This window comes from Podarcis erhardii (genome assembly GCF_964252035.2).
Source record: "Podarcis erhardii genome assembly, chromosome: 4".
Classification (NCBI taxonomy): domain Eukaryota; kingdom Metazoa; phylum Chordata; class Lepidosauria; order Squamata; family Lacertidae; genus Podarcis; species Podarcis erhardii.
Genome location: NC_138508.1, coordinates 51,770,776 through 51,796,474, shown reverse-complemented (window position 1 = coordinate 51,796,474; position 25,699 = coordinate 51,770,776). Strand labels below are relative to the sequence as shown.

At 42.1% G+C, this 25,699-nt stretch overlaps 1 protein-coding gene across 4 annotated transcripts in view; it reads left to right on the top strand.

Annotated features, from left to right (window-relative positions):
* APP (amyloid beta precursor protein) overlaps positions 1-25,699 on the top strand; it is a 148,546-nt gene that overhangs the window by 121,165 nt on the left and 1,682 nt on the right. For 2 of the 4 annotated variants that reach the window (XM_081859421.1, XM_081859419.1), the window contains 5 exons: positions 1,422-1,521; positions 9,473-9,694; positions 14,221-14,274; positions 19,925-20,025; positions 22,706-22,852. In XM_081859421.1, the coding sequence (XP_081715547.1) occupies positions 1,422-1,521; positions 9,473-9,694; positions 14,221-14,274; positions 19,925-20,025; positions 22,706-22,852 (624 nt within the window). The remainder of the gene's footprint in view (positions 1-1,421; positions 1,522-9,472; positions 9,695-14,220; positions 14,275-19,924; positions 20,026-22,705; positions 22,853-25,699) is intronic. The other 2 variants (XM_081859422.1, XM_081859420.1) reach the window with 1 other exon arrangement.

The following is a 25,699-nucleotide window of genomic DNA, read 5'->3' as shown; positions in this document are numbered from 1 at the left end:
TTGGCTGCAGTGATCCTTGCTCTAATAACCTGAAGACTGGGCTATCATAACACACTCTATGTGGGACTGGGCTTGAAGACAGTTTGGAAGATGCAACTTGTGCAGAATGCAGCCACCAGGGTGCTGGTTAGCACTCCTAGCCAGGCACACTCCTAGCCTGCCCAGAGGACAGGATCACACTTCAAAACGACCTTCAAAACGACAGATTAGAGAACTGGGCCAAAACAAACAAGATGAATTTTAACAGGGAGAAATGTAAAGTATTGCACTTGGGCAAAAAAAATGAGAGGCACAAATACAAGATGGGTGACACCTGGCTTGAGAGCAGTACATGTGAAAAGGATCTAGGAGTCTTGGTTGACCACAAACTTGACATGAGCCAACAGTGTGACGCGGCAGCTAAAAAAGCCAATGCAATTCTGGGCTGCATCAATAGGAGTATAGCATGTAGATCAAGGGAAGTAATAGTCCCACTGTATTCTGCTCTGGTCAGACCTCACCTGGAGTACTGTGTCCAGTTCTGGGCACCACAGTTCAAGAAGGACACTGACAAACTGGAACGTGTCCAGAGGAGGGCAACCAAAATGGTCAAAGGCCTGGAAACGATGCCTTATGAGGAACGGCTAAGGGAGCTGGGCATGTTTAGCCTGGAGAAGAGGAGGTTAAGGGGTGATATGATAGCCATGTTCAAATATATAAAAGGATGTCACATAGAGGAGGGAGAAAGGTGGTTTTCTGCTGCTCCAGAGAAGCGGACACAGAGCAATGGTTCCAAACTACAAGAAAGAAAATTCCACCTAAACATTAAGAAGAACTTCCTGACAGTAAGAGCTGTTCGACAGTGGAATTTGCTGCCAAGGAGTGTGGTGGAGTCTCCTTCTTTGGAGGTTTTTAAGCAGAGGCTTGACAACCATATGTCAGGAGTGCTCTGATAGTGTTTCCTGCTTGGCAGGGGGTTGGACTCGATGGCCCTTGTGGTCTCTTCCAACTCTATGATTCTATGATTCTACATATTACACCAGTTTTTAAAGACCTGCATATTCAAGGTGCTTATGCTGACCTGAAGAACTATTTGATCCCTAAATATCTGAAGGAGCATCTCCCATATGGACCTGTCAGGGGTTGAGCAAGGGAGGTGCTGTTGGCAGTTGCAATGCCATGTGGAGTTCATGGGGCGGTGGTAAGTGGTAGAATGGCCAACCTCGTGAGTTTCATCTGGTTTGTCACTTGTATACATTTTGATGTCTGATCAAGGCACACCTTTATTGCACAGACCTTTAGGAGTGGAAGATGCTACATAGTTTAATCACATTGAAAAATATGCAACTTGCCCTGGGGACTGCATCGTGATTCATTGGCCTTGACACATGACTGTAAACTGATTTTGTTTTTTGTGGGGGGGTTTTTCAAAAATTCTTTAGGTTATGACACACCTACGTGTGACATATGAACGCATGAACCAGTCTCTTTCCTTGCTTTACAATGTGCCAGCGGTTGCTGAAGAGATTCAGGATGAAGTCGGTAAGTTGCTTTACTTTTTGCTCGGTGATCTGTTGTCCTGAAAATAGTTTGGCTGTTAATTTTCATTTGTAGCAGGTGGGGGGGGGGAGAGGAGGATGAGTTAAAAACTACTTGGTCCTTTAGTATTAAGAGTGGATGGTAGCTTTCACATTAAAATGGTGATAAAAGTCTGTGAGTGGGGAAAAATTAATGCAACACATTCTATGCCGGGTTTGCTGGGAGGGAATCTATGTGGAAAGAGAAATAACTGCTATCTGTGTAACCACCCTGAATGGGTGGTGCTTTGAAATCAGGAATGCTTTTGCTATATTTCTTCTCTAAGTATGCAAAACTCTTAAAGTGAACTGGTTTGGGATGCAAACCTTATTGTTGATCATTTGTAAGCCGCTCAGAGAGTGGGATAAAATACATTAAATAAGTGATGGTAATAAGCTACCCTTCAACAGGACCTAATCCCTTATAGTCAAATGTTAGACAGTTCTTAGCAAATGTTGTATGAATTAGGCTTTCATTTCAAAATATGCAAATGGATTTCCAAAGGCATTTCCATACTTTAGGGCAGCTCATTTTTGGCAATAAGCAATACTATGTTATTAATGAATGACTGGGATATATGATTTCTGTACTTAAGTGATGGTTGGAACTACTATGAACATCTGTCTTGCATCTGGTTGCTGAGTATATTTGTCTCAACAGATGCTGGGTTTCGCTCCATTACTCAGCTCTTCATACAATTGCTATCCAAACTGTATGTTTGTTACTGCAGCTTAAACACTTCAATGGTGGTTGTTTCTTTGGTGATCCTGCTAAACGTTGGGGTCCCCCCTTTTTAAAGTATTTGAAATATCATCTAGTTAAAGTTAAAGTCACCACAAGCAAAGTTTAAAATTATGTTCGTATAAAATTAGGGGAGAGTTGGTAGCAAAAGAACAATGTGAGCAGTTCATTAATATATATTAACAGAAACAGTTTCAGTAACATCCCTCAACCTGGGGTCTTTCAGATGTCTTCGGCTGCCAATCCCATTGATGCCAGCTAGCTATGCCCAGTAGTCAGGGATGATGGGAACTGCAGCCCCCCAAAAAACATCTGAAGGATGCCGGGTTGGGGAAGGCTGATTTATGTTGTCCCATCTATCATACTTAATTTGAGCTGGGAGAATGATCTGCTATTCAAGAATCAGAATTATCCCCAAATGCTTGAGAGCAGTGTGGTCACAGACAAGAGAAAGTTATCAGAATTATTGCATACTACTAATGCTAATAAATAGTCAAGAGTTAATTTTTATCGAATAAACTCAACTGATCTGAAATTTAGGGGTGGTTGTCTCTGACTGCTGCAGAGTCAATTTTCTTTCAGGTTAGTAAAAAGTGCAGGAAGAGACAGTGTGTTCAAATCAGGACAAAAGGAGGGCATGTTGGCAGAACTGGTGCAAGCAATGGGAGATGTGCACTTTGAGGGATGTTCACCTCAGAAAAGAGGCTAGAAAATGCAAACATTTAAAAATATTTAGACTGGTTTGAATCCATTGACTTAAAAATATTCACAGAAGGAAGTTTTCCTACTCCCTGCATTTCCACTCATGCCCTCAAACTTATTCTGAGGATCAGGAAGCTCTCCTGATCAGTGTTGGATGGTCATGGGGGAGGTTATGCCATAAGACAATCTCTCTAAATCAGGCATGGATCTAAAGTTAACTTAAGGAAGTTCATGGAAGGAAAGCATTTCATCTTTTCCTCCCCACACTCCATTTCCATGTTGCTCAAGAAGACCTGCTGATGCTCTGGAGAAGCTTCTCAGGGGTACAGGTGAACTTTTTCTGTTCTTTTCTTTCCTGAACTTTCTCAGGTGAATTTATTTTAGGATCCAAGCAATTGATTTTTCTTGGTGACGTTTTTATATCACACATTACCTACATAGGATGATTTTATTTTATTAAATCTATTCTGACATTATAGAAGACTGAAGTGTTGGTATACTTACAAATTCTACTGTGTGAGATGATGAATGACTCTGCCCTTTGGAAATTGCCTGAACATATTCAGAAAAGATTTCCGCTGCAGATGCCATATCTGTGAAGCAGTAAAAACACAGCAAACAAACCAAAATGTGTGTTCAGCCCACGGATTGTATCTTTCTTTAAAAGTGCTTTGGGAAGTTTATGTTACATAAGAGCAAGAGCAGAGGAATAATGTTGACATGAACCTGTTCATTTTAAGCAGGAGTGGCTAACCTCTAACCCCCATATATGGCTTGACAGCTGTTACCATCATCCTGACTGTTCTGACTGCAGCTGATGGGAATTGCAATCTGGAGGGCGTGCAATTATTATTATTGTTATTATTACTCCACCCATCTGGCTGGGTTTCCCCAGCCACTCTGGGTGGCTTGCAACAAAATATAAAAAATACAATAAATCATCAGACATTAAAAACTTCCCTAACAGTGCAAGTTAGGCACCCTGATCTGACTTTCCAATTTTCTCTGGAGTTGGGCTACTTCGCATGAGTGATGAGAGGCTCAAGATATGAGAAAGGCTCAACCAAATGTTCAGGGAAATGCATAACAGCGTGCCAGGCTATACTTCTTATAAGGGGCTTATTCAAGCCTGGTTGTGGGATTTTGGAGAACCTGGAACCATTTCTGAAATGAACATCCTAGTATTGTACCTTCTAGGCAGGGCAGGGCACAGCAGGCCTACCAGCTGTTTTAGCCATTTCTAAACCTCCCTTTTGTCTTGCTCAACTCCCTGGCAGTAAAAGTACAGGTAAAATAAATAGTTTATCTGCATTGACCCAGATAAACAGATATGCACACGAAAATACACACGCTTTCCTCCCTCTCCTAAATCCTGTTTTCTTGGACTGACAGTCTGTCAGCACAGAGGATTTGCAGGCACCCCTGCATAGCTACTTTCAAGAGACTCTAGGTTCTCATGGACCACCTTGACCAAGAGGGAGACTGCTTCCTAGAAAACTGGAGCCAGACTTCTTTAAAAGGAATAAAGAAATGTAGCCAGTGGAAGTTTCATCAAAATAATGTAGTGGAAAGGCTGCAGTCTGAGGTAGTAAACGAGTTTTCTCTGTGAATTTGGTCAGTAGCAAGTCTTTTCTTTAGCTCAGCATGTCTCAGGATTTTAATAACGTGAACTGGTTATGAGATGATAAGGGTGCCTAGAAGGGGAAATTGGTGTGTCTAAATAAGACCATCAGGTGAAAATTCTAAACAATCTTGAAGAGTGCAGACCGTGTCGGATGGATTTGTAATGGAATGAGGAATAAGTTAGTGGATCATTGTGTAGCAAGCTTTGAAGTGGAGCTGGTGAAAAGGTATCTGTCTCAATTTGGAGATCCCTGCAAACGCAAGCTCCATGTACCAGCTTATTTACATATTGGTTCCTGAAATGCCACTTTGTCCTGGTTTAAAAAGGCATTGCCTGTTTGGTAAACTGGGTAGGCAAATGTAGGGGTGAAAAGTGCTAATTAAAACGCAGTGATGAATGCACAGAAAAGCTCTGGATCATTACCAGTGCCTTTTAAAAAGAATTAAGAAATGTGGAAATGTGGTAAGTACAAGATTCGAGAATGTAAGAGAGGTTGCAATCTTACACCCTGCGCACCTGGGAATGACCTTGATTTGAACTCCAGGAGCATTAGTTTCTGAACAGACCAGGATAGGATTGCACTGTTCGTATAGAAACATCTTTTGTCTTGAAATTGGGAAGCTACTTTGGTCTCTGACATTCTAGGAAGCATCTTAAATAGATAAGAATTGCAAAATTAAAAGCTTATTTTGAAATATAATAGTCAGAAGCATGTGCAGCCAAGAAAGCACCAAGAACTTAATTATGGCGTAGTTCAAATAATTTCTGCTCATTTCAGCTTATCACTAAATGGATTATAAAACAATCCATTCCTTGGGTGTTCTTGCTGACAGGATTTATTTTTCAGCTTCTTCCTGTATCCCTTTTCACTGCTTAGCTACCTACATAATGAAATGTTACAGTGATATCCCAGCTAGCTAGGCGTGCACGTAGTACAGCATCTATCCCAATTTAGAAAATGAAGGGAGCGCTGGCATTGATGCTAAATGTGAATGTGTGCTGCTGGTTTGGGCCAGCCCTGGGGTCACTGGATGCCAGTGAGAAATGTGATCCTTCCATGTGTTCCTTGCAACAAAGCTGGATAATGCAGAGACAAGTGAGTTGCCCAGGAGGATATGTCTGTCTTTGTCAATGCCTGTGATAATCACAGCGCATCGAGCCAACACATGCTATGGTTCATATTGGGTCACGCTTGTGACTGGCAATCCACACAGCTGACTTAATATCATTTGCTCGTTGATAGATGTTTGCCCTGTGGATATACTATCTGCACTGTAGTTTCGCAGTGGAAATCAGGAAAGTAATAGAATCTAGAAGTTGGAGAGGAGGCGCTCTCTCTCTCTCTCTCTCTCTCTCTCTGTGTGTGTGTGTGTGTGTGTGTGTGTGATGTGTGTATGTTTGGCTCAGATTCAGATAAACAGTTTGTGCTACCAGGTGCCAGTCCAATGCGCCCTGCTAGTGCAACAGGACTTTTGGCCCTCCCCACCCCCAAAAAATGCCTCCCCCAATTTGGCTCCAGAGTATTGGGAGAACCCCAGAACAGCATGGGGGGAGGAGGGGGGGAGAGATTGTTCATCTGTCAAGCTGAAATGCTTGCACTAATGAAACGAACATAATATTGCATCATTGAATTCCTCCCTATGTAAGTTTGCATATTTAAAGGTGATGAGGAAATAGGAATGCACAGAACCGCAAGCATAGCTTCATTAACCAAAAGTGAATTATTGCAGGGTCCAATGCTTGTACACATTTCATTTAGTTATGTAAAATATTTTCACCCCACTCTTCAACTGAGAAGGCTCTCTGAGCAGCTTGCAAAAATCAATAATAAGACAGTCTCTGGCCTCAGGCTTACAATCTGAAAGACATGGAACACAAAGCAACAAAGAGTGGGGGGTGGGGGTGGGAGCATGCTAAAAAGCACCAGTGCTTAAAGCTATAGCTCTTACAAAGACCAGCTGAGTTGGAAACAGTTGCCTGATGGTATGGTTGCAGCTAGGTCAGTTTTGGGGAGGGATGCTACTGGCGGGGCCTGCCTAGTACATTTTGCTGCTATGGGCAAAATGCCCTGCCCCTGCCCTCCCAGCTGGGCTCCATGCCCTCTTGCCCTCCTTGCTCTTAAGAGTAGGAATTTCCAAGAAGACCTCCCAATGTATGGCTGCCTTATTTCAGAGAGACAGAACTCCAGCTGGGACTCTCCAGTAGAGAGAGATTTCTTTTTTTCTTTTCTTTTTTTTAAATAATATTTATTAAAAAATTTCAAATATAACAGAAAAGAAAAACATCCAAATTTAAGGCCTTATTTTCAATATCATCTTTCCAGGACTTCCCCTCCCCTCCCCCTCTTGTATTCCAATTCTTTCAAATAGATTCAGCAAATTCTTACCCCAAGTTTTAAAGTTATTATCATTAACCCAATTAAAAAAATATTTTCCCATCCCCTAAAATCGACCTGTTCCCTTCCACGAGTTCCCCTCTTTAGTATACAATACAGATTAACATAAAAAAAATAGAAAAAAGAATAAAATGTAATTTAACACCCTTTGGATTCCAAATTTCCCTCCCCCCTTTCCCGGTTGCGTTCCCAATGTCCGTCAATGTCTACTGTCGTCCTGGAGCTCCCACATCTAAGCCATAATCCTTCACCAGTCCGCTTTGCCGTCTTTTTAATAGTCTTTGCCGGCTTTTGGTCATCTTTGATTTCGAATGTCCAATCTTGGAAGGGGTCTATCTTCCAACTTTGTCCAGTTCTTGTTATTCTTGTTGTTCTTGTTCTCTCTTCTCCTTTTTTTTTTCCCCCCCTGCTCTCCTGCACAAATGTTCTAATTCCAAAAAGCTTGTAATTCCTCTACAGAGGCTTTGTTATTCAGGAACAAAACATTACGTCATGTCCCTTCCATTCTTCAATAGATAAATCTATTGTCTCCTTTAGTATGTAGACCTCTGTAGACAAAATAGTGTTCCATTTCTGCAGTTTCCCAGGAGATAAAGAGTCCGATTCAAATTCCATGCCAGCAATACTTGTAATGACCCACAGCTCCTCTAGAGGGATTATAATAACTCAGTTTCCTTCCCGATCACACCCACCAGTCAAAGTAACTTATTATTCCTTGTTTTAAACAGTTTATATCCAATTTATAACAAATGTAACCAGCAAAGTCCTCGTAACAAAGTTCTCTTTTTGTTCTTCAGTTTTGGCAGCTCCTTTGACAGCTGTCAAAACCTCTATTTCTCCTCTCCCGGCGCTCTCACGGATCGCTCCCGGGGTTTTTCGGGGGGGGGGTTGTATTTTAATTCACATTCCACTTTTCTCCTCCAGCCCAGCTTATAATTTTCCATCGCGAAATTAATAACTTTATCAAAAAAAAGATTGCACTCGATCTTAGTTGTCAGGTCTTTTGCTTTAGCTCCTCTACAACAGGGGGGAGGCTGACTTCCTTTTTGCACCTCCCCCGCTCGCTCCGAATTTAAGAAAAAAATTGTTCCCCTTTTTAATCCAAGTTCCAATTACTCACGGGTTATTCTTTTAAGTCCAGATTTTCAATGGAAGAAGTCAGCGCTCTCCGCCAAATGGCATGCGGCTTCACTCGGCAGGGGAAGCGGAGGACTCACAGCACCACCACCACCCCCTGTCACCCGCTCCGTAGCCTTTAAAAAGGCTCCTTCGCGTGGTCGGGGGGGGTGCAAACGGTGCCCGCCGAGTCACCATGCCCATGGGTTTCAGCGCCCATGGTTTTTGAGGGTCCCCGCGTCGCCGGCGCGGTAGAACCCAGCCCCTGCCGAGCAGGCTCCCTCCGGAGCTCGGAGGGAGTCCGCCATTCGGCGATGGCGCCAACCTAGAAGTCCCGAGAGATTTCTTTTTTTCTCCCTCTGAGGGAGCAGAGAACTCAGGGAAAATGAGATGGCTTCAGATTCCATTTCAGAGCTTCAGTATTTTAAAAGTATGCCAGTACTAGCAATTAACATTTCAGGGGCTGTCTCAAAACACTTCCTAAAGGTGAGGATGTTTTGTTTTTTTAATCCACCAATAAACTGGCACTAATGAATGAATTTTATGCTTTCATGTTGTAATTGGTAGCCTGCACTCACTGGAAGTGGGAATATCCAGAACTGACTGACATTATCAGTACAGGGGGTGGAAAATGTGCACACTGCTCCTGTCTCCCAACAGGCATTAGCAAACGGCTACCAAATAAAATCTCAGGCCTCCCATTCTCAGATAATTTTGGAATAGCTTCTAGCAATTCAGTCTTATGAATGTCTACTTAGAAGCAAACTCTACTATGTTCAATGGGGCTTACTCCCTGGTACATGTGTATAAGATTTCCTCCTCACCTGGGAATTCAGTGAGATGTACTGTTGGATAGGCAGACATGCATAGGACTGTACTGTAAATTGCTGAATTTGGAGTAAAGGATCTTGCAGAGTCTCCCATTTGAAAATTATGCTGAAGTTGTAACAGTGTGGTTTTTCAAAATGGAGACCTGCAAGTAAGGGTGGAAGTGGAGGAGTCTAGATCTGCCACCTATGCAGTATGCTTTGCCCTGCTTCATCAAAAGGCTGCCTGTGTTGACTGGAGTCTCAGCAGAGCCAATGGAATAACCATGTTTCCTTTCTCTCTACTGCTCTGCAGCTTTACTGCAAGGTACCACAAATATGTTCTTTGTCTTTCTTTCCCTCCCTACCTCCAACGATGGTCATCAGCCTCTCTGTTTCTGTTTTGCAAACTAAGTTTAAAACCATTTCTGCATTCTCCCAATTGTGATAATTTACCAGTTAGGGCCAAGTGAGTGCTTAGAGTCGCCTGAAGTGTATTAATTGCTGGTTTCTCGTTTCTTTTTCCTCCAGATGAACTGCTTCAAAAAGTGCAAAACTACTCAGATGATATCTTGGCAAATATGATCAGTGAGCCCAGAATCAGCTATGGAAATGATGCCCTCATGCCTTCCTTGACAGAGACTAAAACAACAGTTGAACTCCTTCCAGTCGATGGGGAAATCAGCCTAGATGACTTTCAGCCATGGCACCCCTTTGCAGTCGATTCAGTCCCAGCCAACACTGAAAACGAAGGTAATGTAAGATGACTTAAGAGGTTCTTGGATGGAGATAGTGTGGGATTGTAGATGAATGTATTATGAGAAGGTCTTGGCCTCTCTGACAAAAGCAAAGAATGGTTCATTCTGAGTGGTGAAAGGTCTGCCAGAAGCACTTGCCTTTCTTTTACTTCTGATAGACTGCAAATGCATTGAGATTCAGAAGTTCACGTACTGCCTTGAAACAGAGAAGCTGTCAAAATTTAAGTGAGATGTCTGCCCGCACTAAAAAATTAATGTGGCGAACTTGTAGGAATTGGAAGCAAGTCAAAATAATAATGTCTAATTAAAAGGGGTGCAGAGCTACTGCCTTGGAGACTCTGTGGAAGTAGAATGTTGGGAATGTGTTACATCTAACAAGGTCATTATCAGTAGTCTTATTTCAAAACTACTGCTCTTAAAGATTCTTTGATAAGTGATCAATACTGTTATATTCCTCCAAAGATTCCCCCCTCCCAAATAGCTAGGAAAGCATTGTGGTCTTTGTTGAACTTGCCATATGTACAGTTTCCTCTGTGTAAAGTAACAGGTAAAGTTGATAAATGGATAAACTTAATAATAATCAATTTTCTGGAAAGTCAGCTTTTATTTGGGTCTAGCCATATCAGAATCCTTTTTTTAAAAGGCAGTCTTCTTGTTTTTAAGTGTCAAAAGGAATTCATCCAAGTAAAATGCGTACATCAGAAAGATCTGCAAGATTAATGTGGGGAAAATGTGTTAACCTGTTATGTCTTTTTTGTTATTCCCCAAAGCAACATATATAAGAATATATGGCACTATACTGTATTTGATTTATTTGTTGCTAGTGAGACTCACAGGTAACTTCTGGATTAATGATGGCATAGAAGGTTGATGATTGCCTTACTGTGACATTTAAAAACTTCATATGCAGTTCCTTTATGTATTATAAAGCATGCAAAAATGACATCAGTTGCAGAAATTTGGCACTTCTTGAAAATTGTAATACAGTGTAGAAAGGAGGTGAAAAGGTTTATGCTATTGTGAACTTTCCCTCCCTTCTCCCTGCAACCCCCCCCCCCAAAAAAAATCTGCTCAATAGCACTAGTAGAAGTCCTTGTGCAACCAGGAGGACTTTGCTGGATACAGCTCAACACTACACAACAATAAACAAAAATAAAAAGTAGCACAGTCAGTTGGGAGATTCTCCTTCAGAACAACCAGTGAAAATAGGCATTGTGTGACAGATCAGCTGTGCAGTGAGAAACTCCCATTTATTTTATTGTGGATTGTGCTGAATTTATGAGTTATATTCATTTTTTGATCTAACAGACTTTAGGGCACATACTGGCAAACCTGGGTACATAAACTTGATATTAGAAACCTGTGGCTTCACATTGCATTTGCCTGGTAAAGCTCAATAGGAAAAATAGCTCACCACCCCCACTTAAAGAATATTTAAGAGATGCGGATTGTATCCAAAAACTTTCTAACTTAGTCTAGAGGGCCCTTTTTTCCCCTCTTTTTTCCTGACAGCTGCCCCTGTTTTACCTTTCCACTTCATTGGTGTGCATTCAGCAGTGCTACAGAGGTTACCTTTGCACATTCAAGAGAAAATCTTCGTTTGGTCCTCTTAATGCAATACACAAATGTGGTTTTGCTGCCTGAATAAATAAGTGTCATAAAAGGCAGAACTTGCAGCAACTTCACTGTTTTGTTTTGTTTTTGTTTTGTTTTGTTTTGTTTTGTTTTGTTTTGTTTTGTTTTGTTTTGTTTTGTTTTGTTTTGTTTTGTTTTGTTTTCAGAGGTACATATTAAGATGCTTTAAGTGAACACCTAACTAAAAATGTGAAGTTTGAATGCGACCAACATATGCTTGCATGAATAGTATTGTATAGAGTATCCCTGAGTGCCAGTGCAGTATATTAGAGTGTCAGACTAGAACCTGGGAAACCCACTTTGCCATGAAACTTACTGGCTGACCTTGGGCAAGTCACTGCCTCTCAGACTCACCTGCCTCACAGGGTTTCCATGAGGATAAAATGTGGAAGATGAGTTATGTATGCCACTTTGAGCTTCTCGAAGGAAAGGTGCAATAAAATGGAAATTAGTCTGTCTATAATAAAACATACCGTATTTTTCGCACCATAGGACGCACTTTTTCCCCTTCAAAAATGAAGGGGGAATGTGTGTGCGTCCTATGGAGCGAAGACAGCATAGCCCCGCGACCTTCTGCTGGCTGGAGAGGTGACACGCGGCTATGGCAGGAGCCTCTATAGCCGCGCGCCACCTCTCCAGTCAGGAGAGCGCGCTCAGGGCTAAAGAAGCCCCACTTACCCTCTCCCAGCTGGAGAGGTGACACGCAGCAATTGCAGCAGCCTCTTTAGCCGCGCGCCATCTCTCTAGCCGGAAGAGCACGCGGGGGGCTAAAGAAGCCCCCCGCGACCCTCTCCCGGCTGGAGAGGTGACATGCGGCTATGGCAGGAGCCTCTATAGCTGCGCGCCTTTGCGCTGCTCCCCGACCTGCTCTTTGGGGCTGGTGGTGGGCTTCCCCCCGCCAGCCCCAAAGAGCAGGTCGAAAGGAACCTGAAGCCTGGAGAGGGAGAGGGGTCGGTGCGCACCGACTCCTCTCGCTCTCCAGGCTTCCAAGGTAGCTGCCTGAAGGCGTCTGAATGCACCTTAAACGGCACCTTGTTTTAGAGGGGGGAAACAGGAGGGGGGAAATTCTCCCCTTCTCTGCACAGCGCCTCCTGCCGCTTCGCTGAAGGGGTGCTGGGCAGAGAGGGAGAGAAATTTTTTTTCTTGTTCTCCCCCCTCTAAAACAAGGTGCGTCCTATTGTCCGGTGCGTCCTATGGTGCGAAAAATACGGTAGATGCAGTCACCAAGGGCTGGTTGGCTGTAGATCTATCCTTAGTGTACACTATAAGGCAACCTGGGCTTTGACTCTGTGCTGTTTATGAAATAGCCTTCACTGCATTCTACTAATGGAAGCTTAGCATTCCTTCAGCATTTCTGGCTCCTGCATATGTCCGTTTGAGAGACTGTGTCTCCTGTAGCATGGAAAAGGGACAAGGAGTATCATGTTTTTGAGTTTTTCTCATTATGCAGCTGTGGGGTGTTCTGCTTGGATTGAATGAGTGTGTGAAAGGTTAGCTGGTAAGTCCACCTGCTTCCACAAACATAAATCACTGCTAAGCATGTTGTGAGGGGGTGTGAGGAAATCCATGCAGATTGTCTTACTCATGTCAGAGGGTTGTGGCTTTTCAGGAGGATCATTATTTTAGAAAATCTAGTTACAATACCTAGCATACATAGATCTGTGTTGGCAATACCTTTTGTACTTGGATATGTTCATTGGATAAGTGGCTTTCCTTCCAACATGACATTCAAAGTGGTGGTGATATTTGTTTTGAAATATGATTCTTCCATGTGTTGTTGTGTGTCATTCCTCACCCCACCCCAATTTTGTGTATTTATTTGAATGAATATTCTATACCTAAACTGGATAACAACCTGCTTTTCGAAATAAAGTTTAAGAAACTTAGTGAAATTAATTTAATTTCCCTATTTCAAAAACTTTACTCAGTGCCTAGTTAAATAAAGAGTCTTATTCTCATTCAAAACACAGTCAGGAAAAAAATCCAGGAAAGAGAGATTCAGTAGTAAGATGCAGCCAACAATGAGAATCCCTATTACAATATCTTGGCTCATAGATGGTGTACAGAAGGTATTGCTGGCAAAGTTATGGTTGATGTTCAGATACGCTCAGACTCATGGCTTTCTGCATCAGCAGCTAGAGTCCTGCATTCTGTCATCTGTCAGTATTTATATTCCACTTTCTGGAGACTTTCAGGTGAAGTTTTGTACCGTATTAGAGAGCGATGTGCTTCTGCAGAATTGGTCTCTTCCATTTGTCACGCAATTCCTCAAAGCTTGTTTCAGGGAACATTCACTTAATATTAAAGAATAAAGCATTTCTACAATTCAGAAGTTCCCTGTCCTTTTCATCTCCTTTTTTAAGACACAAAACGCTGTGGTTTCCCTCAGTTATTTTGAGAGAAGCCAGACTGCCACATAACTTGCCTTTAAAGTTGTAGTGTTCAGTGGTGTTTAAAATGTAACCATTCTTCTAAAGGGGAAGGGGAAGGACGGGGTTAAGAGATGAGAAGCAGCTGTTTTTGCGTGATATTTATGTTACAGAGTTCTAAGCAAAAGGTAGGTGGAGTTTTCAAGGACTGAAGAAGACTTTCTTCTTCTCCAATAGATGGAGAACATTAGACTCTGTTTGTGGTTTGTGATATGTAAAGTAACCAGAAATGGATGGACGTGATAGTTCCTGTCCCTTTACTTTCATTTCCAGGATTAATTTAAAGCAGATCTTTTCCAACTGTTGGCTTATGTTACTTTGTTTATGGCATATAACTTTCCTGCACTGTCCCAGGCAAAACCAAAAGCAACTTATTTTGGAAGCTTTTGTTTATTTTTATTTTTTTGTTTGCTCTTTTTCTTTCCTATTTGTTTATTTCTTGGCTGCACGTGCCCAGTTGAGCCAGTTGATGCCCGCCCAGCTGCAGACAGAGGACTCACCACACGACCAGGTATATAATTTGCATGGCTTTTACCTAACCTGTGTTTGCCCTGCATGTTCATCTTTGGCTTCAGCTGAATGAATCACCTTTTCTTTGTAATACTCCTCTGCTGAGCTCCTGCGTCTTCTCATAGACATGATTTAGAACTCAGTAACTTCCTGCCAACTCTTGAATGAGGTCATTTTGCTGAAACATGTCTGCCTGACCCATAAAATAATAATTTATTCCAATAATATGCTGGAATTAAAAGAGAAGCGGTTAGATGATTTGTGAACTCCTTTTCCCATTTATATATATTTTCCTTGTAACTTGAACATCAGGCAGTGCCATGGGGGCATTCAAAGTGCGTGTGTGTGTGTGTGTTGTGTGATATATCTTTCTGCATGAAAAATAAATACTTTGTTTTGGAAATTGAAAATGTTAAAGTCATCAAATATATGAGCTCTAGGTAAAGAGCCAGGCAATGGTAACTTTTAATTTTGGGGGCTTCATTGCAGTATATTTAGTTCAGAATGGTGGGGGGGAGGGCGAGCCCAATGACTTCTAACAAAGATAATGAATGCATTCTCCTTCAGAAGTGCTTTAACAATGTCTAGACAGGTTTCTAGATATAGACATTACAGTAACCTTGCTGGCTGGTAGAAATACAAGTATCTGTAATGCCCCAATCTAGTGTACATATTCAGAGTGCATATAATAGTTATTCTCATCAGCAAGCCCAGTTTGCACATTACACTAAGCCCAAGCCATAGCTTAGCAAGATCAAGCAAGCAAATAACCAAGGTTTGTTCATGGTTTGTTTGGGGGGAGAATAACCCTGAATCCACATTTGGCCATAATGCTAAACTAGATCGTGGCTGAGATCTGGGTAGTGTGGCACATGCAGGACTTGTTTTCGATCTGGGTTCCCACATGATTGCTTGTTCTTGCTAAATTTGGCTTGTTGTAACATTCAAATGAAGGGACGCAGGTGGCGCTGTGGGTTAAACCACAGAGCCTAGGACTTGCCGATCAGAAGGTCGGCGGTTCGAATCCCCACAACAGGGTGAGCTCCCATTGCTCGGTCCCTGCTCCTGCCATCCTAGCAGTTCGAAAGCACGTCAAAGTGCAAGTAGATAAATAGGTACCACTCCGGCGGGAAGGTAAACGGCCTTTCCGTGCGCTGCTCTGGTTTGCCAGAAGCGGTTTAGTCATGCTGGCCACATGACCAGGAAGCTGCACACTGGCTCCCTCGGCCAATAAAGCAAGATGAGCGCCGCAACCCCAGAGTCAGCCATGACTGGACCTAATTGTTAGGGGTCCCTTTACCTTTACCTAACATGCAAATGACGCCTCACCCTTTATTCTTGTGAGTAATGGAGACTGTAATCTGCACTAGTGAGTGTGCCTAGGGAATTAGTGGGTGGTAGATATTTTGTACCATGTAACATAGGGCGCAGAGGAGTTTCTTTTGTATTGAATTAATGCTAGAACAACACATTCACTCACAAGACACTATGAAATGGCAAGTTCAATTATATGTACCATGCCTTTCCCCAGACATCTGTACGGAATCACATTATTTTGTTGTTGTTGTTGTTGGGACCATAAGCAAAAGAAATGTCACCAGTTGTTTTCCCAGACTTCGGAAGCAACAACAAATTAATGTTCAACGCTAAAGTCTAAATAAGCACACTCCAAAGATTAGCCTCCATCTGCCAAAAGGGCAATCAATTTGCAGCTCTCTGCTCAGTGTTTTCTCTCATTACTTGTGCAATGACACATCATATTTCTGGTTTGTAGCTCACTGTCACCTGTACTGCACCGGAGTGCTCAGAAAGGCTTCATTAAATGTAATGGCATCCTTAGGAGACAGGGAATCTCTGTCTACTCAGTTGTCTGGTTACATGACTTGCCAGGCCTTGCTTTTATCACAAAGACCAAGTCTTGCTTATCACCAAAATTACATCACTCTAGAACAGAAGTAGCTTATTAGCCTTTCTAAATAGAACCTGATAAATCACAGAATGCCTGAGTTACTTGCCTATTCAATTGATGACACTACACACATGGAAAAACAAGTGATGTTACTATTGCCTATCTAAAATGCAGCTTAGTGATTATGCTTTTGCCTCTGCACCCACTTCTTGCCTTTAGTCATCATCACATATGTCAAAGGAATCTATTCTTGTCTCTCTCTTTCCCCAAAGTTTTGTGTGCGAAGAAATAGAACATTATGACATAGCATCCATACAGTCATCTGTCTAGCAGAAAGAAATGCCTTGCCTTGTAGATGATAGTGGGCTGTTTTGATACTGTGTTTTCCTACCCAAAGGTCTCCTGTACATTATGAATTTTAACTTATTACTGCTGGATTATTATTTTTGTCTTGCAAACCAGTGCTAAGAAAATGTATGCTTGCAAGCACAGTACAGTTCATTACAGTTCATGACTCTGTAGTAATCCTTAAGTGGCACAATACTATGAAGAGGACAGGTCTTCTGCACCTTAACAAAGGAATTTCAGCTGGTATAGCTTACATGACCAGCTACACCTGCTGAAATCCCCCTCCATATGACTTATTAAAGGTACAGGAGCCCTGTTTGTCTTCTGCATCTGGCCACACTAGTCATTCTACCAGAGGTTCCTGCAGATTTAGCATAATGGGAATGAGCACATTGCAGTTAACTCAGTGCCACTTGCAAAGAGAATAATCCAAAACCGTTCCAATTCTTGCTTCAAAATGTGGTTTCAGATTAAGTCCAGCAGCCACAGTCACATTTAGTTCACAGGCCTTCCTCATAAAAATCTGGCTAATTAATGCTTTTATAGTAAAAATTCTGAAATTGCTGCTCTCTTGCAATTGATTGCTAGTGGTGGCAACCCCTTTAATCTATTTGGCTCATATTATACTTTATTAATAGGAAGGAAAAGAAAGATTTGGTTGATGTGTCAACATAAGGACATTTTCCAGCTTCTGTTTCAAGGGAAACCTCCATTCGAGCCATAGGGACTTCCCTTGAAGTGTAAATAGTTTGAGAGGGAGATGTGTGAGAATCATTGCAAGGTGGGGAAAGAGTTCAACTTCCCTAACCTGTTGTCCAGAGACTGCTGATAACAAAAAAATGCCATGCAATTAATGTATTATCATTTGGTGTGCTAGTTACACAGGAAGTATACTTGTAGAAGCAAAAACCCCTCTAATATAGTGTAATCACTCTGATGTAATGTCCAAAGAGGACAGTGGTCCCAAGGTTAGATCTGTGTGCTTCAGAGTTAATCTGTGGCATCTGGATCTCACTGTGCAGCTACACAGTTAGAGTTAAATAATTCAGCAAATCAATTCTTCCTGGTGTTAAAACCAGTGGGTTCCTCACGCAAGAATAAAACGGAAAGTGTGATATTTTGCAGGTTTGCCATCCTTTTCACATTCCGAAATAAAAGTGCTAGGTTATGAAAGCATATTAGGGCATAGCTAGTTTCCATGAAGAGTTTGCGTGACATATGTTTAGCAGTTGTACTGATTCATACCAAAGAGAGAAATGGGCTGTGTGTGTTTTTCTCCCCTCTTGGGCTTTGTCCAAACCTTCATTTATGGAAGTTGGCTGGTTTCCATAATTCACAGTAGCATGCCAGTAGCAAGATGCCTGCATATTTGGCTACCATTTTATAACTTAAGTCTGAAGCACTTTATGCGCAAACAACATACGGCATTCCAGTGTCTGGAATGATTAATTGCTTTTTGTGAGAAACGCACATAACAAGCTGCCCGTGTGACAAGCCCATGGTATGCCTTATGGAAAGAGACCTAGGAAATTGCATTTGAGAGAGTGGAATTAAAATTTCAGAGATTTCATAGGAATCTTACTGAAATTTTTAGCTTCCAAATTTTGTTTGGAAGCTCTGCTATTTACAGTCTCAAGGATGTACACTTTTCCAGAAAGAGTTGTACTCTTAAATAATGCAAGCTTTTCTTAGAAAAAAATACAGTCGTAGATGCACGATTGTATTACATATAGCTAAAATGTTCAGGAAGATGAACATATATGCACTTCAGCCAATTTCCAGTACTGTTATCAAATATGCCAATTTTATAGCACAATGACTTCTTCGATAATTTGTGGGGCAGAAATATTTTTCAGTGATCTTGTATTATTTGCTATAACTCGAAAGAGAATTTTTACAACAATTCAAAAGCATGTTTGGTTCAATTGACTAGTAGGGTGTCCCTTAAACTGTGAATGCCCAGAGACTGGCAGCAATCTGCCAGGAATTAAATTGGTATTAGTAGCCTGTGCTATTAATAACTACAGCTGGCAATTTTCAGATGCAGAAATTCTAGGCTAGATGAATTGCAGGTCTCATCCCAGTATGGTTGCTGTTTCGCCATTTACTTAGATAGTTTTGAGTGGGTGTCTACATTTTAGAAGTGAAGGGCAATATGTGTTGTCTTTCTATTAAGCAAACAGCCTTTGGCTGACTTGTGCAAGTATACCTGAGATAATGCGACCAATTTTTTAAAAAAATATGAACTGCTTTCACATCTAGACTTCAGTGTGTATGCCACAAATACAGCTACAACAAAGGCAGGTTCTCAAACAAGCTGTGGGTGTGGATCTGACATTGACACACACCCCGTTGCTGTCCTGTATTTAGAAATGGGGCAGCCACAACTTGGTGCAGCAAGCATTTCTGCCATCACACTAGGCCTAGTAGGTGGGACCCTCTGTTTCCTTCTCCTTTGGCGCTTCCTAGATCTGGGTGATGGTGGAAGTGGCTCTGCCTCCTGAGAGGCAGCTGGGACTGGAGGAACATCCCCTTTGGGGAAGGCAGAGTGTGGGAGGCAGTGGAATAGGCACCATGGCAGTGTCAGAGAGAGGCTCTGACAGCTGTGGAGAGAGCTTGCGGTTCTCATCGCGGACATGACTAAAACAGCAAAGATCTTCACTATTCAGCTGCCCCAGTCTTGGCAGAGACCCCCACATCCCACTCGGTTCTCCTGCATTTTCCTCACTCAGCCAGCCCATCATAAATATCCCCCTTTTTTTGCAAGCCACCCTACCCCTATTCATGATTGACTTGCACATAAGGCATAAGCCTGTGTAGTGGGGCTGTGCCCTAGCCCCACCCTTGGCATCAGATCATCTTCTTTCAACAACTCAGTTGCTGCAGCTCGTGAGTAGGGTCTTTAGGCACCTTGGACCCCTAATTGTACAGAGCCCCTGCATGTGAGCAGGAGCTCCTTTGCAGACAACTACACAACGTGCAGTTATTGAAAGAAGGCCCGATGGTGGGGTGGGACTGGAAGTGCAGCCCTGCCCCACATCTATATGCTTCTGCCCTGTGCGGAAGTAGCACACAAACAAGGCTGTGAAACAATCACCATGCTTTGTTCTTTAAAGAATCTCTTTCCCCCTTGGCTATCGATGAAAGTCCATTGCTTGTCTCTCAGTAAGTGGTAGAAAAATAGCTGTTACTTGGTTTTGTTCTTGCTCCCCACCCACCCCCTTTTTTAAAGTAGCGTCTTCTTCCATTATCTCACCATGCACACTTTCATTAGAGGCTTCTTCATATGTGTGTCTTGCACTCATGATTGTTGGCAGCAGTGGCGGAGGGTATACATAGAGCTAATCAAAAACTGGCGCTTGTTTTTTTTTTCTCTCTCTTTGGCCTGATATAGGCTCTGGATTGACCAATGTCAAAACAGAAGAGACTGCAGAGCTAAAGATGGATGCAGAGTACAGACATGATTCAGGATACGAAGTACATCATCAGAAACTGGTGAGTGCGCCCTCTTTCCTTAAACTGGATCCTGCTCTATTCTCCTTAAGACTAATTTTATTTTATGTTACTCTAACTTTGTTCATGAAAATAGCTTGGGGATGTTTCCAATTTCTGTGACTATTGAAATCCTTGTCCTCGGAACCCACAAGATCTTTCATTCACCAATAGTGAAATACTGTGCATATTCTTTTAACGCATTGGGCATCTGCTTATAAATAGCTGCAACTCAGGGGACGCCACTCCTTTATATGTGACTGGGGCAAGGCCACATATAAAGGGACAGGTCTGTTGTCATCATCCCTAATTTGGCCTTTCAAGACAGGGCTTGTCAATCTAAAGGTATAATTTAGAAGAAGCTTTGAGCACTGTTACATCTCAAGAACTGAGCAAGAAGTTGAAAGGGGGGGCGGGAATGCCAGAAACACAAAAGAAAGCAGGAGGAAAGAGGGGGGGGGATTCCCTAAAATCCTTTGTTAGGGAGCCGGAAGAAAAAGCAAATGCTGCTGCTTTACTTCCGTAAATGGCAGTTCACAAAGATTTCCTTGTTCCACCTGCCCAGAGCTGTTCCCCATATCCAGAGCTGTCCTTTCTTCCTTCTGGCTTCCCAATATATTATAACAACCAAGGAAGCACTTTGATCATTACATTTTTAAAAACAAAAATTAAGCCTATGAATATTGGTTTAACTTTTTTATTGGCACAAAATGAACTGATTTGACCTAAGCAATTTGAAACATTTCTTGTATAGCTGGAACTTGAACTAAAGCCAAATGTGAATCAACCCAGAATATATCCTGGTCATTCTCTGTGTCTGAAATGGCCTTCTTGTTTTCTTAAGGAATAAAGTGTACTGGAGTATTTGACTTCAGATACTGAAACTTGAAAGGTTTTCTTTTTGGAACGTATTCTTGAAGCTAAATGGTGCTGAAAATTAAAATTAGCGTGGGAATCCAATTTGCATTAGGGATAGATAATTGTTCCGTGTAATAATAATAATAATAATAATAATAATAATAATAATAATAATCAGCTCTTAGATTCTGGGGATCAAAAATTCCCAGTACTAGAAAAAAAAAATCCAAAATGCATTAGCTCTCCTGTGTAAAATGCTAGCCTGCAAGGCTCACAAGAGTTAGCATGTTTATGAGTCATTTAAGGGAGGACTTGTTTTGAAAAGGCGTGGGGAGAGGAGGGAAAGTGTATTTCAGTTCATTTACTTCTATTTTATTCTCTTTTAATTATATGGGAGCTAGTATGCAATGGGGAACAACACTAAAAAGAGAATTTAAACCTGTTTCCTCCCCCTACTGTGCTGGGGTGTGTGTGCAATTCAAACAGAATTGCATTGTGCAGTTTTAAAAACAAACACTCTTCTTGAAGGCACAATACTGTTCAGTAACAACCCTAAATATAAATAAATTAATCTGTGTGTTTTTGTTTCTATTCTACACCAGTTTTGTTTTTGTTTTAATCATAGTGTAGGGTAGGGAGTAAGTAGAAGAATAGCACTGAAACCTAAATCTCTTATGAAATAAATGAAATAAAAATAAAAATTTGTCCAGTAGCACCTTGGAGACCAACCAAGTTTGTTCTAGGTCTAAATCTCTCATGATTATTGATAGGTCTGTGTTGTTGTTTTTTGACAAGCTGGTTAACCTTGCAGTTCAGTACCTGAGCTCAGCATACTCTCAGCACATTATAGGCTTAACTTCCTTAATGATCCACGACCTTTTCACCTTTGGGCAGGATCCCGAGGGTCTGTAGTGAAAACTCTACTGCTCAGATATGTCTGGCAGTTGAGAATAGCCCTTGTTGACGTCTGTAGTGCCAGAAAAGAGGCTGACATAGGAGAAAGTTTTTGGATTCTTGTTCAGTCTCTTTTGGTGACTTTTGAAAGTGACCAGATTGAGTTCTTCATTGTGAGCCTGTGTGGGAAGAAGGCCTGGGGAGCTCCCTTCTTCGGACCTGGGTTCCTCCTACAATGCAGCTAGGGATGGACGGAGCCAACCATTTCAGTTCCCATATCTTAAGTTCAGTTCTCCCTGCTTCCACATCAATTTGCAAAGCCTGGGTGAGAACTGGTATGCATGTTTGTGTGCCCTTCTCCTAATAGACACATTTTTGCAAGCAGTTTCTCCTAACGTAATGTGTCTTGTATGTTGTTTTCACAGACACACTTGTTTTTCTTTACGTTTGCTCTGATATATGCTTCTTTGTATGTATTGCCTGGCTGGAGAACTGCATTACAAAATTGGGAGAAATGTGCATTTTGAAGGATAGATGGGTTTGGTTTGGTTTACATATTGTTCCATGAGGTGCAAACTAGGTAGGTTCATATTAAAATGCAAGCTGAACAAATTTATTTTCCCACTTCCCCGTCCACATCCTAATACCAGCTCTGTGGCTGCAGGTTATCCCAACTTCACATGTGCATTTCTATGTGCTGCAGATGGGATGCTAGCAGTTTCAGATTCTATTCTCCCATGTTACATGAAGAGAAACCGTAATACTAATTTACCTCTTAAATGGAAACAAAGTTTAGGTATTTTATTGAGCACTGCTCAGAAACCATTGCATTGTTGAGAGAATTTTTCTTCTGTTTGGCAAGGTGCAAAATGCACAAGTAACAAGTTGCCTAACTCAGTAACTAACTTGCCATTTTTAAATTTTATTTTAGGTATTCTTTGCTGAAGATGTAGGTTCGAACAAAGGCGCCATCATTGGACTAATGGTGGGAGGTGTTGTCATTGCTACAGTAATTGTCATCACTTTGGTGATGCTTAAGAAGAAACAATATACCTCTATCCATCATGGTGTAGTGGAGGTAAGTGAAAGTTACTAATAATTATTCTGCGAATGGACAATAGCAGCCAAACAGAGCTTATTCCCTTCTATGAAGTCAACTGGATTGCTCTGTTTTCCAGTTGCAAAACCAGTTTGGCTTATGGAGGGGGTAGGGCGCAAGGGAAATAATACTGTGAGTCTGATTTCAAATTGTAATTATAAAATTATATCAAGTGCTGCTGCAGTGCCAGAACAGACTCCCCCTTTCTCTCCTTTTCCCTGTGGTCATCCATGTACCATGAAAATCTGCTCCAAAGAACTGGGGGGGACTCTCTGAAGCAATTGGGGTGGCACTGCAGTGGGTAGGATAGGAAGGGACAGTCCTGTAACATGACTGGAACTTTGCTCTCACAGCATTAGATACAAACATGAAGCCATAACTAGTTTTGGGGTGTGGTTTACATGGTCCCTGTTCCCAGGTCCCAAGGATATGCTGGAGAACTCAGTTGAGTGACGTGCTAACTTTTGCATCTGCAGGGAAAAACACATTAAGGGATGTTTAAATGGGAACAATTCAAGCAATTGGTCTGTAGACAGTCTCAAACCCCAGCTACAGCTAATGGGTTGAAAGCAGAATGTGACCGATCCATACCAAGTCTGTAGAGTGTTATGGATTATTTCATTATGAACTGATAGGTAAGGCAGAACAAGAGCTGAAGATTGTCAATATAGATTTGTTCAAGCTGCTGCTGAGCACATTCTTATGTAGGGGATTTGAGCGTAGCGCTGGGAAGCCGTGACATTCTCTAAGGACACCCAAAACTTGATGGATTGGAATGGCTAATATAGCTAGGCTGAGCATTCCTCTGCTTCTTGAAAAAGCTTAAAGGGGGGGGGGCACATTCTATCAATGACAGGTTTTGGACCTTCTTTAAAATGTAAGAATTGTTCTCATTTTCCTAGTGTGGAAATGGGCAGGCGTCAGGGGGACAGTGGGGACATGGAGCCTTTTGTCTTAGGTGGAATACAATTTCTGGTTGTGCCAGAAGCGCTTGAGTCATGCTGGCCACATGACCAGGAAAGCTGTCTGTGGACAAACGCCGGCTCCCTCAGCCTGAAGTGAAATGAGTGCCACAACCCCATAGTCACCTTTGACTGAACTTAACCATCCAGGGATCTTTTATTTTAAAATTTAAAAATAAAGCTGATAAAGGCATACGTAGAATACATAGCAGATGCCTGCTCTATTTCAGCAGTTAGTGAGAGTATCAGTTGTGCTAAGTATGCAGAAATTATTTTCCCAGAGCAGGATTTTTTTAATTTATTTTTTTGAATTAATGAACATTTGAAGCAGCTGTGGGGAACCTTTAGCCCTCCATATGTTGCTGGACTCTCGTTCTTATCAGCTGGGAGCTGGCCAACGGCCAGGGATGATGGGAGTTGTTGTTCAGCAGCATCTGGAGGGCCAAAGGTTCCCCACACCTGATCTGAAGACTGCTGAGATGATAGAATTTCACATGACTGCAATGTCATTTTTTGTGAGCAATAAAAATTAACCCTTGAGCAGTATATTTTCTGCAGTGCTTCACCATAACTGCTGCATTTTTTCTATGGACGCCAAGAATGCCTATTCCAGTGGGAACGTATGCAAGTGACTATAGAAATTAGACTTTTCTTAAGTTAAATGTTAGGAATTAATTGGTGGTGCCTTTGGGGCCATTTGCCGTATTTTATTTTATATTGTTGTGATTTTGCTGTTTTATTACTTAATATGAATAAAGGTAAAGGGACCCCTAATCATTAGGTTCAGTCGTGACCAACTCTGGGGTTGCAGCGCTCATCTCGCTTTATTGGCCGAGGGAGCCAGCGTACAGCTTCTGGGTCATGTGACCAGCATGACTAAGCTGCTTCTGGAGAACCAGAGCAGTGCACAGAAATGCCATTTACCTTCCCACTGGAGCAGTACCTATTTATCTACTTGCACTTCGTGCTTTTGAACTGCTAGGTTGGCAGGAGCTGGGACCGAACAACGGGAGCTCACCCCGTCGCGGGGATTCGAACCACCGACCTTCCGGTCGGCAAGTCCTAGGCTCTGTGGTTTAACCCACAGCGCCACCCGCATCCCACTTAATATGAATACCATCCTTTTAAAACATGTTTAAGGAATCCAGTTCAAATGAACGAGACTCTTAATCTCAGGTTTGTGGATTCAAATCCCACATTGGGCAAAAGATTCCTGCACTGCAGGATGTTGGACTAGAAGACCCTTGTGGTCTCTTCCACCTCTACAACTCTGTGATTCTGTGAACCAAACTAACATAGTTGATAAGGTACCTCAGTTCAGCTGTAACATGCAGTATATAAATTCTTTTATAAATAAAAAGATATGTTTATAACAGAGAGTTTGAACCCACTCTTCTCCTGCATCTGTGAACATGCAAGGGGACAGCAGCATCAAGCCTGTCAGCAGAATGCATACACTCTTGGTGTGCTTCACACACAAAGGACTCCTCAAAACCTAACCCAGGCATAGGCAACTCGCCCTCCAGATGTTTTGAGACTACAATTCCCATCATCCCTGACCACTGGTCCTGTTAGCTAGGCATGATGGGAGTTGTAGTCCCAAAGCATCTGGAGGGCTGAGCTAGCTTATGCCTGATTTAACCTAAAGAAGAGCTCCTGCTGGATCATGGCAGAAGCCCATGAAGTCCAGTATCCTGTTCTCCCTCACATTGCCTTTTCACACTGGCACTGAGTGTGTAGCTCCCAAGGGTATCATCAGAATACACATCAGTACTGGTGTCTATTGCTAATCTGTGAGATTCTGTGACTGGGGACCGTAGTATGTACAGTCAGTGTACACACCTACTGCCTCTCCCCACCACAC